This window comes from Odocoileus virginianus, chromosome 11, assembly GCF_023699985.2.
Source record: "Odocoileus virginianus isolate 20LAN1187 ecotype Illinois chromosome 11, Ovbor_1.2, whole genome shotgun sequence".
Taxonomy (NCBI): Eukaryota; Metazoa; Chordata; class Mammalia; order Artiodactyla; family Cervidae; genus Odocoileus; species Odocoileus virginianus.
In genome coordinates this window covers 13,310,786-13,323,178 of record NC_069684.1, presented here as the reverse complement: position 1 = coordinate 13,323,178, position 12,393 = coordinate 13,310,786, and the positions used below count along the sequence as shown (strand labels likewise).

General features: G+C 35.6%; 1 protein-coding gene across 1 annotated transcript in view; it reads left to right on the top strand.

The window, feature by feature from the left end:
* Window positions 1-12,393, top strand: part of HMCN1 (hemicentin 1) — a 514,767-nt gene that overhangs the window by 212,896 nt on the left and 289,478 nt on the right. Inside the window, exon 11 of the mRNA XM_070473938.1 lies at window positions 5,121-5,396. Within this exon, the coding sequence (XP_070330039.1) occupies window positions 5,121-5,396 (276 nt within the window). The remainder of the gene's footprint in view (window positions 1-5,120; window positions 5,397-12,393) is intronic.

Below are 12,393 nucleotides of genomic sequence, written 5' to 3'. Positions count from 1 at the left end.
TTATCTTAGCCTCTCCTGTAAACTGTCGTCATTCTTCATCATCTCTCCATCATCACCCAGTTTATTGATGTATGCATAAATATTTCAGTGTACATAATGTTTATCATCTTCAGATATTTATGCAGCAGTGGTATTGGGTGTCATGTTTAAAAGCTCTTCTACCCCTGGATATTAGTAGAAAGCTGGCGTTTGACCTACTTGAATATATATTTGAAGAGGAAATAGACTCTAAGGCAGATTATGCAAGCAATAGAGTTATTGGGGAGTTTTCTAGGGAAGAGCACCCGCAAAGGAGTGGAAGAAATTACATTGTGATGCAACCACAACAGGGGCCTCAGCTAATCCTACAGGGAGCTTTGACGCTGGGATGACCTTGAATTGAGGCAAGAGAGCTGTGTGTTTTTCCTTTATAAAGTGGTCACCAGAAGTGGGCAGCAGTGGAAAGGGAGCCTGACTGGGCATGTCAGCTCCGTTGGCTCTGAGCTCAGTAGTCAACAAGCAGAGCAGTTAGGGAAATGAGTGCCTAGATTCTTGAGAAGGACCTAGGCGAGCACCTGGCATCCCCTGTATGCTGATAATATGGGATTTTACAGTTTTTAAACATCCCTAGTCTAACTGAAGAAGGTTGTTTAAAAAGAACAACAGGTGAATGGTATTGTTTCCTTAATTTCTCTTTCTGTTTTCTCATTGTTAGTGTATAGGAATGCAAGAGATTTCTGTGTGTTAATTTTATATCCTGCAACTTTACTGTATTCATTGATTAGCTCTAGTAATTTTCTGGTAGAGTCTTTAGGGTTTTCTATGTAGAGGATCATGTCATCTGCAAACAGAGAGAGTTTCACTTCTTCTTTTCCTATCTGGATTCCTTTTACTTCTTTTTCTGCCCTGATTGCTGTGGCCAACACTTCCAAAACTGTGTTGAATAGTAGTGGTGAGAGTGGGCATCCTTGTCTTGTTCCTGATTTCAGGGGAAATGCTTTCAATTTTTCACCATTGAGGGTGATGCTTGCTGTGGGTTCGTCATATATAGCTTTTATTATGTTGAGGTATGTTCCTTCTATTCCTGCTTTCTGGAGAGTTTAAATCATAAATGGATGTTGAATTTTGTCAAATCTTTTTCTGCATCTATTGAGATAATCATATGGTTTTTATCTTTTAATTTGTTAATGTGGTGTATTACATTGATTGACTTGCAGATATTAAAGAATCCTTGCATTCCTGGGATAAAGCCCACTTGGTCATGATGTATGATTTTTTTTTTTTAAATATGTTGTTGGATTCTGTTTGCTAGAATTTTGTTAAGGATTTTTGCATCTATGTTCATCAGTGATATTGGCCTGTAGTTTTGTTTTTTTGTGGCATCTTTGTCTGGTTTTGGAATTAGGGTGATGGTGGCCTCATAGAATGAGTTTGGAAGTTTACCTTCTTCTGCAATTTTCTGGAAGAGTTTGAGTAAGATAGGTGTTAGCTCTTCTCTAAATTTTTGGTAGAATTCAGCTGTGAAGCCATCTGATCCTGGGCTAGGAGTATATCTACCTAAAGAAACAAAAGACCTATACATAGAAAACTATAAAACACTGATGAAAGAAATCAAAGAGGACACAAACAGATGGAGAAATATACCGTGTTCATGGATTGGAAGAATCAATATTGTCAAAATGGCTATACTACCCAAAGCAATCTATAGATTCAATGCAATCCCTATCAAACTACCAACGGTATTTTTCACAGAACTAGAACAAATAATTTCACAATTTGTATGGAAATACAAAAAACCTCGAATAGCCAAAGTAATCCTGAGAAAGAAGAATGGAACTGGAGGAATCAATCTGCCTGACTTCAGACTATACTACAAAGCCACAGTCATCAAGACAGTATGGTACTGGCACAAAGACAGAAATATAGATCAATGGAACAGAATAGAAAGCCCAGAGATAAATCCACGAACCTATGGTCACCTTATCTTCGACAAAGGAGGCAAGGATATACAATGGAAAAAAGATAACCTCTTTAACAAGTGGTGCTGGGAAAACTGGTCAACCACCTGTAAAAGAATGAAACTAGAACACTTTCTAACACCATACACAAAAATAAACTCAAAATGGATTAAAGATCTAAATGTAAGACCAGAAACTATCAAACTCCTAGAGGAGAACATAGGCAAAACACTCTCCGACATAAATCACAGCAGGATCCTCTATGACCCACATCCCAGAATTTTAGAAATAAAAGCAAAAATAAACAAATGGGACCTAATGAAACTTAAAAGGTTTTGCACAACAAAGGAAACTATAAGCAAGGTGAAAAGACAGCCCTCAGATTGGGAGAAAATAATAGCAAACGAAGCAACAGACAAAGGATTAATCTCAAAAATATACAAGCAACTCCTCCAGCTCAACTCCAGAAAAATAAATGACCCAATCAAAAAATGGGCCAAAGAACTCAACAGACATTTCTCCAAGGAAGACATACAGATGGCACCAAAACACATGAAAAGATGCTCAACATCACTCATTATCAGAGAAATGCAAATCAAAACCACAATGAGGTACCATTATACGCCAGTCAGGATGGCTGCTATCCAAAAGTCTACAAGCAATAAATGCTGGAGAGGGTGTGGAGAAAAGGGAACCCTCTTACACTGTTGGTGGCAATGCAAAATAGTACAGCCACTATGGAAAACAGTGTGGAGATTTCTTAAAAAGCTGGAAATAGAACTGCCATATGACCCAGCAATCCCACTTCTGGGCATACACACCAAGGAAACCAGATCTGAAAGAGACACGTGCACCCCAATGTTCATCGCAGCACTGTTTATAATAGCCAGGACATGGAAGCAACCCAGATGCCCATCAGCAGACGAATGGATGAGGAAGCTGCGGTACATATACACCATGGAATATTACTCAGCCATTAAAAAGAATTCATTTGAATCAGTTCTAATGAGATGGATGAAACTGGAGCCCATTATACAGAGTGAAGTAAGCCAGAAAGATAAAGACCATTACAGTATACTAACACATATATATGGAATTTAGAAAGATGGTAACGATAACCCTATATGCAAAACAGAAAAAGAGACTCAGATGTATAGAACAGACTTGTGGACTCTGGGAGAAGGCGAGGGTGGGATGTTTCAAGAGAACAGCATTGAAACATGTATATTATCTAGGGTGAAACAGATCACCAGCCCAGGTTGGGTGCATGAGACAAGTGCTTGGGCCTGGTGCACTGGGAAGACCCAGAGGGATCGGGTGGAGAGGGAGGTGGGAGGGGGGACCGGGATGGGGAATACATGTAAATCCATGGCTAATTCATTTCAATGTATGACAAAAACAACTGTAATGATGTAAAGTAATTAGCCTCCAACTAATAAAAATAAATGGAAAAAAATAAAAAGAACAGCAAAAAAGGAAACTACACAATACATTTTGTGGTCTTCAGGAAGATTTTGATAGAGTGTTAACACGTATTCTTAAATGCTCACTTCTGGGTCTTTGGTCCATATTGTCTTGTATGTTACAGTCACAGAGCCTTGGTGCTAGAAGGGTCTTTTGGATTACCCAATTTAATTATCTCATTTTTCAGGTAGTGAAACATTGTGAATATATTGGCTTTTCTAGGGTCGTCCAGGTAAATTTGAATAAAATTAGGAAGCCTATGTTTGCCAGATTCAGCAAGTAAAAATACAAGATGCCCACTTAATGTGACTTTCATATAAATATGTCTCAAAATATTTCATGAGAGATACAAAAATATTATATATTATAATTATATAATAATATATAAAGTATATATTATACAATAATATTCAATACCTGAAATTCGAATTTAGCAAAGCATCCTGCATTTTAGTTGTCAAATCTAACTAGAATTCAGTCAAACCTTTCTTACTTTCTCGTATAACTCTCTCCAAATGATTCATTAACTTTTCATAAGAGGTTTTAAAAACATAGCAGAATGGTAAAAATTATGGATTTTTTAAAATAATTTAAAATAGCATATATTCCTCTAAAAATGTTTGGAAGACAAAGATAAATGTAAAGGAAAATATGAAAAAATATACATATTTCCTTCTCTCAGAGATAACCACTATGGTTTTGGCATATTTCTTCCAGGTTTTGTTCTAGGCTTGAAATATTTATCTATATGGTTTTGAATAAAGTTGGATCCTGAATATCTGATCCTCTTCCACATTTCAACTGAAACAGACGCATGGCTTTCCAGCTAGTTTTTTAAATGCTGTTATTGCCCAATAATGTGTTGGGATGGCAGGTTATTTTAAAGCTTTTGGGCAGAGTGAGCTTTACAGGGCATTTAGGTTTATCCTCAAACCTAACCAGAGCAATATGTGATTTTCTCTAGAAATGCTGGTTAAATATTTAATTGGTAAATGGCTTTTGACCACATCTGAAATGAGCATGCCTCATTCAGTGCCTTTTGCGTACGTGGTCCTATGTATATAATTTTATTAAAAGTCAGTCCCTACTGTTAACTTGAATTTCTTAAACATTCTGCTGCTTCTCTGGGGGAATATTCAGTTTACTCTACTGTTGCGCTGTGTCTTAATGAGGTGATAATCTCCTTAAAGCTGATGCCGTTGTATCTTTGCCATATCTCCCATCCTTCATGTGCTGTTTTCTTTAAAACACTAAATCATGGTTTTAAATTTAAAAATCCATAAATGCAACTTTCTTCAAAATTTGACAGACTCTGCAATGCTAAAGTCAGCATAGTCATATCCTTTTGCCATGCCTCTTTGATGCTCACAGCTGTAATTTATAGATTTGGGTTTTAGTGTACTTTGGTATGTAAACATGTATTTAAAGCATTTTTCAACTAGGTGATAATGAAATTTTCCAGGCCAGAATACTGGAGTGGGTAGCCTTTCCCTTTTCCAGGGGAATCTTCCCAACCCAGTGATCGAATCCAGGTCTCCCGCATTGCAGGCAGATTCTTTACCAGCTTGATCACCCCATTTGTATTAATGAATAAGTTCTGTTGTACTGCATCTTTCCTACCAGATATTCAATACATTCTCATTAAAATTTTAAGCCACTTCTATGAATGAGTAAAATGACTTCTGGATCTTTCAACTTGAATCTTCTTGTTTCACACAGAGCCCCCGCCAGTCATCCAAGTGCCTAATAATGTTACAGTTACTCCTGGAGAAACCGCAGTTTTGACGTGCCTTGTCATCAGTGCAGTGGATTACAATCTAACCTGGCAGAGGAATGACAGAGATGTCAGGCTGACAGATCCAGCAAGAATGAGGATCTTGGCTAACCTTTCCCTGGAGCTCAGGAGTGTGAAATTCAGCGATGCAGGAGAGTATCGCTGTGTTGTTTGCAATGAAGGAGGATCATCGACTGAGTCCGTTTTCCTCACAGTGCAAGGTACTGTGCTGACAGTGACTTCTGAGTCATGGTATCTTTCTGTTTTCCTTCTTTGATCTCTATTGCCTTAAGTTGTCCATCCAAGGTCCTCTACCCAGACAATTACAGTTTTGAAGGATAGGATGCTGTGGATCTTGAGGGTCTGAAGGTGAGTAAGCTGGAAACTAAAACATCACTAGCAAGTAGTTAACCTTAAACACAGTTAATCCTAGTAATTGAAGACCTTTATTTTAAGGGAGTAGAAATAGAAATAGTCTCCGGATGATTTAATAGTTTTAAAATTTCTTATCTATTTTGTGAACTTGGAAAAAAAAAACTGTTTTAATTGGTTAAAAAAAAAGCAAAGTTCCTAATTTGAGTGCATTATTTGGATATTTACTTTTATGGTTTTAATTAAGTTTTAAGATGTTTCCCATCAAGGTGAAACTTTAACAAAGCTGTTTTTACCTTATTTAGACACATACGCAGACACACACACACAAAGGGCACTTACTGAAGATAATGATAAACCAGTCTTAACTGTCTGTATAGACTAAATGAGATGTTCAAATAGCTCAAAGCAAGTGTGTTAACACTGTGGTCTAACTGATACTAAATAGGTTTTTATTCCAGATTAACAAATGAAGATCAGAAGCTATTCCCAAGTATCTCTATCAGTAGAATCCTATTTGGCTTCTAAATGTCTCTAGAGTCTTAATGTAATGAGCAACTTACTATTGGCAGTTTTACACTATTTAGCTGAAAGGTTCAGTTGCTGCCTTAGGAGAGTATTTTATTTCAAGTCCTTGATGTGGGAGATTGATTGCATCAGAATCAGGTCTGGCTACTTGGTTATGGTACTAGAAACAACTTTATAACATGCCTCACTTGGTTATAATGTTGTTGTTTAAGAAAGTTACTACTGAGTTTTGAGGTTAGCTCTTGGAATGCTATTAATGGCAAAAAAAAAAAAAAAAAAAGTGAAACTACCATGAGACTTAATAAAATGGTTGACATCTGATTCTGGTTTTCTCACTGGCATTTGAGATATATACTGCAATCTGACTATATGACTGTGCGTCTTTCATTAGTTAGTTGATCTGCTGAAACCTCTGGGGAATGTTGCTTTTGTAAATGGTTCACTACATTTCCACATAGTAAATGGCCTAGATATTTGAGTCAAAACAAGTAGTAACTTTAGTTACTAGAGTTTTGGAAGTATTTTTTACCAAACTGATTATTTTAGATAGGATACATGCTAATGGACTTCTGAAATATAACCTTGGTTCTTTCCCTTAAGTCTGTTACAATGGGATTTTAAAATAGAATCAGAGCGTTCCTTTGTTTCCCCAGGTCAACTGTTTAGTCCTTTAGTATTGCTTAGTCAATTTGAACAGTGGTTCTCAAACATTTATGGATGAAGACTTATCCGAGGAACTTTTTAAAAATCAAATTTCTTACTTCATGCCCAGAGATTCTGATTTCACAGGCCTGGGTTAAGGCCTGGAGATCTGCATTTATAACTGACCTCTCAGGTGGTTTCATGGACAACATTTTCCAAAACAGTATTTGAATCTATTCTAAAGTTTGAACCTATGACATAGAAATGCATATTTTTAAAGGAAACCCTAAAACTTTATCTTCTTTGTGGTAAGTAGACTTATTATAGCCTAACAATTTAAGTTCTGAGGTTAGATGTCATAAAATATACAAAATATAAATTAAAAAGATATATGTCGTCATATGATTACTGGTTAGCTTGCATAATCTCTGCCTGCACGTGTGCTAAGTCACGTCAGTCATGTCTGACTCTGCAATGCCATGGATTGTGGCCCACAAGGCTGCTCTGTCCATGGGATTCTCCAGGCAAGAATACTGGAATGGATTGCCAGGCCCTTCTCCAGGAGATCTTCTGTCTCAGGGATCGAACCTGGGTCTTCCACTTTGCAGGCAGAATCTACTGTCTGAACTACCAGGGAAGCCCCTATGTATAATCTCTATTGGTGTAAATCTGTTTAAAGGCCTTATTTTATGGCCTGGCTAGTTGGTCTTGAGTTTGAGCGAACAATTTTTGAAGAAAAATTAGGTCTTAAAAATCTAACAAAGCTAGATTCTAGAATTTGATGGCACTGTTTATTAAAAATAAGACTCTAGCTATTATTATGCCCTCTGATTATCTTATGCTTGAATACATTATTGAAAAGCAGTGGATAGTTGATGAAATAAAGTGCTGTACCTAGGATTATAATTCATGAGAATATAAGATACTTGCCAACCATTGACATTGAAACAAATTGTAAATTAATTTCACTTTTATGCAGCTACATGTTTTAAAAAGAATAAATAAAAAATAGTTCAAGAAAGCTTAAAAGATATAACAGCTACTTGGATTGAATACACACTTTAGGAATATTTTTTTGCTTACAGGAGAATCAGTAGCTTAATTTATAACCTCATTTATCTTGCTCTGCCTCCACAGATCTGTTTGGAAACTTTTTCTGTCTGTAATACTTTTAAAAGTTAAACATCCAGACTTTACAAGTTTTGGTAGTAGGTTTATGAAATATAATTAGCAAGAATTTTCTGGTTAAAAATAGCACGTGTCTAGCTACTGCAGCCTTTTCTCATTAACAGTAAAATATAAAGACCTAAAAAAGACAAAACTTAAGAATACCAAAAACCAGTTTCAATCTACAGTGACAAAAATTGGGGGAGGAATTTTATATATTTCATATCAAGAATGGTGTTTGTATAAATGAATTGAATGGAATGAAAATTTCAATCAGCAGTCCATCTTTTTTATGTCCACATGAAAGCAGAGAACGTGTATCTTTGTTTCTTCATGTCTTAGTTCGCTTCAAAAAGAAAATGTTACCCTTTAGGAAGCCAGCATGCTATCTCCTTAAACCTATCAATAGCAATAACCAGCTAGTTAAGAAAACAGTGTGACAAAAAGTAGACAGGAAACCTGGCACCATGTAAAAAATTAACCTGAGATATATTTCTCATGAAATGAATATAGAAGCATTGATGGGTATGTCAGCAGGGAGTTTAGAGACAAATGGTAGCAGAGGGAGCTTCCCACCTCAGCCAGAAGGGCATCATGGATGAGCATCAGGCAAGGAGCTATGCACATCAGACTTTTAGCCACAGAGCTACAGGGGGTTCACCAAGAACATAAGTAGACAGAGAACAAAGCTAGGTTCCTTCAAATACTTTGTTTTCTGACACTGAGCCTGGATAGAAGCCACATCATTTGAGGATTAATAAACAGAAAATTGTCAAATACAGCAAAATGGGAGAAAAATAGAGCACAGAACCTAAGAAAAAATACTGGGGAACAAAACAATGGGGGATAGACTTAGAAGAAATAGGTGCTTTGAAAGTAGCAGTTTATTTCTAAAGACTGGAAAAAATGTTTCACATCACCAGTGTCTTTCAAAATGATCTATCCTCTTTAAGTGGGATTATATATTTATGAAGGAAGAACTGGCTAATATGAAAGGACAATCACAAGTGTCATGGAAGAAAAAAGGATTTGATTTTTAAAGTGCAGGATTATAATGCAATCTGAATCAGAGATACTGAGGAGCAGGATTTCTACTATGTAAGAATAAAATCAGAAATGTGCTGAATAAACTTGAGAAGTCCTTTCAGAATGTTGAGGGAAAGGACTAAGAGTTGAATAATATGACTCTTAAGTAGAAATAAAAACAGAATGGAACTTTAAGGTTTACAGGTATATAACATATATAGGTGCTCAACAAAAACAAAAGAAATAGGCGAAGATATAATTGAAGAAAACTGTACTAGAGAGGAAAAACAAACTGTCCATAGTGAGCAAATCCAGCAAGATCAGTGAAGGGAGAACTTCATCTAAACACATTCTGTATGAAATTTCAAATTACTTGTAGAAGGGGAAAAAACTCCACAGCATACAGACTAAACCAGTATATTGTAAACAGGGAGAAAATCAGACTGGTACCAAACTACTCAGGAATGCTAAAAGCTGGAAAGGAATTGAAGTGGATGTTTGTCATATTTTGGCTCTTAGGGTCTGAACATTTTCCCTAATTTGGAGAGGAATTCTTTACTACTTTTTTTTAAATAGGAGTATACATGCTTTACTTTAGTGTTGTTGGTTTCTGCTTGTACAATGAAGTAAATCATTTATATGCATACATGTTATCTCCGCCCTCTTGAATCTCCATCCCACCCATCTAAGTCATCACGGAGCACTGAACTCAGCTCCCTGTGGTTTACTGCGGGTTCCCACTAGCTGTCTATTTTGCACATAGCAGTGTATATATATGTAAAACCTAGTCTTCGAATTCATCTCACCCTTCCCTTCCCCCCACCCCCAGGTCTACACGTTCATTCTCTATATCTGTGTCTCTATTCCTGCCCTGAAACTAGGTCCGTCTGTACGTTTTCTAGATTCCTCATTCATGTGTTAATTTACAATATTTGTTTTTCTCTTTCTGACTGACTTCACTCTGCGTGACAGATGCTAGGTTCATCCATGTCTCAACAAATGACCCAATTTCATTCTTTTTTATGGCTCAGTAATACTGTATTGTATATATGTACCACATCTTTATCCATTCATCTATTGATGGACACTTTGTTTCCATGTCCTGGCTGCCGTTAATAGTGCTTCAGTGAACATTGGGATTTATCTATCTTTTGGAATTATGGTTTTCTCAGGGTGTATACCCAGTAGTGGAATTGCTGGAAAACAAATTTACAGTTATCAGGGAATAAGGGAGAGGGAAAGATAAATTGGAAGATTGGAATTGACATATACATGCTACTATAAATAAAATAGATGACTTGTAAAGACCTACTGTATAGCATAGGGAATTTTACTCAATACTCTGTAATAACCTACATGAGAAATGATCTAAAAATATAAAAAAAAGAAATATAAATATATGTATAACTGATTCACTTTGCTGTACACCTGAAACTAATAAACATTGTAAATCAACTATATCCCAGTAATTTTTTTTTTTAAAGAAAGTGGAAAACAAAAGAGATCCGATAATTACCTTTCCCCAAACCCTTGCAGGTCACATTACCTAGAGTCAGCCCCTCAGATGCTCCCTGTGGGATTTTTAATTTTTACTGAGACCATGGACATTTAAAAGACTTCAGTTTTGGCAGCATCATAGGATTTTGAGTCCAATAGCAGCAGAAGTAAATGATCCAGTGGCCTTTTTCCATCACTTTAATTTCCCTCACTGACTGTTAGGTTCATTATCAATTTATCAAAAGAGCCTTGAAAGGAAATGCTGATCTCAGAAACTGGCTGTCGAATCAGTTTTACTAATGAGCATGAGAGAATGTGAATGGGTTGATATGCTTATTTCATTGTGCGAATTCCTCACTCGGGAGATAATAGTGTAACTAGACACAGGAAATTTTTTAGAAAACTCTGTTTACCTCAAGCAGGGTTTATCACAAGATTTAGAAGTACAGCTGTGCAAGCAAAATAACAAACAAACAGAAGACATTCATAATTATGCTAGGAGGAAAAAAATCTGGGTTGATATATACATAAATGTGATTGTTGGTGTCAGTGGAACTATAAGTGACATTTTTACTTTGCTTTTCTGTACTTGAAAAAAAGTATTTAATAGAGATGAATTGTTTTAAAACTTTGTATAAATATGATTTTAAAAGTTTTGAAAATTCTGACATTAATTTTATTAGGGAGATCAAATTATGTGTGAGTAATATGTTTTCTTTGTTTCTTTGCTAAATATTCTATAACATTGTTTTATAGCTTTTATATTTAAAATAATTAAGATAAAATTTAGAAAGTCAATAGGAGATAATGTAAAAATATGGAATGATTAAAAAATTAAATTAGGAAATGCTTCTCAAAGTGTTGTTAGAAGTTTTGACAGTATAAAAAAATCATATTTAAAAGCTTATGAATCTGGAATTTAATAGGATTATATTGCAGAGTCATCTGTTTTAAATCATTTCTGAACCAAAATGAGGAAAAGCAAAAGGCGAAATGCAGAGTATCAGTTGATAATTAAATTAGGTTTTCTTATAATGAATAGCCAAGTAAGGGAGTCTTGAAAATCCTCTTGTATTTTCCCTTTGCATGATTTTCACAGGAGTACATTTTGATTTATAGAAGTCTGAATCCATGTTTGAAAAATAAGAATTGAATTAATTAGTTCATCTGTTTTCCTAGACATTTTAATACATTGAAGTCTTTCTAGTTAAGCTTTTATTTTTGGAGGTTGACCCGAGACACATATATGTCTGCCTTGAATACCAGTGCCCTAAATCATTCTCTTAAAACTTTGAAATCATTAACTGGTTGTCAGAAGTTAACTTTATTCAGTTCCTTTGTTCTTTGATGTCTCAGTGTGAATCAGCACACATGAGTAAGATGCTCTCTTAAAATACTAGGTTTTGCTGATTCCTGTACTAGGGATCAGATAAGGAAGATGTTTCAGGCTTTAAGATTTGAAGGACAATATTCTAGGGGTATTTTACATCAAGTATTTCCTGCAATGATATCCAAGGAATATGTAGTTTTCCTATAGAAATATTTGCTTTCCTAATTCTATCTATGCTGACTGTAAACTTTATGAAGAGAAAAGTTTAATATTAACTTCATCTGATGAATGTATTCTAGTGACTCAATGGTTAGGGGCAAGCTCTGTTATAATATGATTCAATTCCATACAGTTAAAATGTAAAAAAAATTAATATTACTCATTTCGTTGATTTTGTCTTTCATGCAAAGTATCTATATCTTGTGTAGATCTTATACCCCTTTTTAAAATGTATTATTTTTTAAACTTTTTAATTTGTCCTGAGGTATAGCCAGTTAACAATGTCGTGATAGTTCCAGGTGAACAGCAAAGGGACTCAACCATACATATGCATGTATCCATTCTCCCCCAAACTCCCATCCCTTCCAGGCTGCCATGTAACACTGAAGAGTTCCGTGTGCTATATATGGTCCCTGTTGGTTATCCATTTTATATGT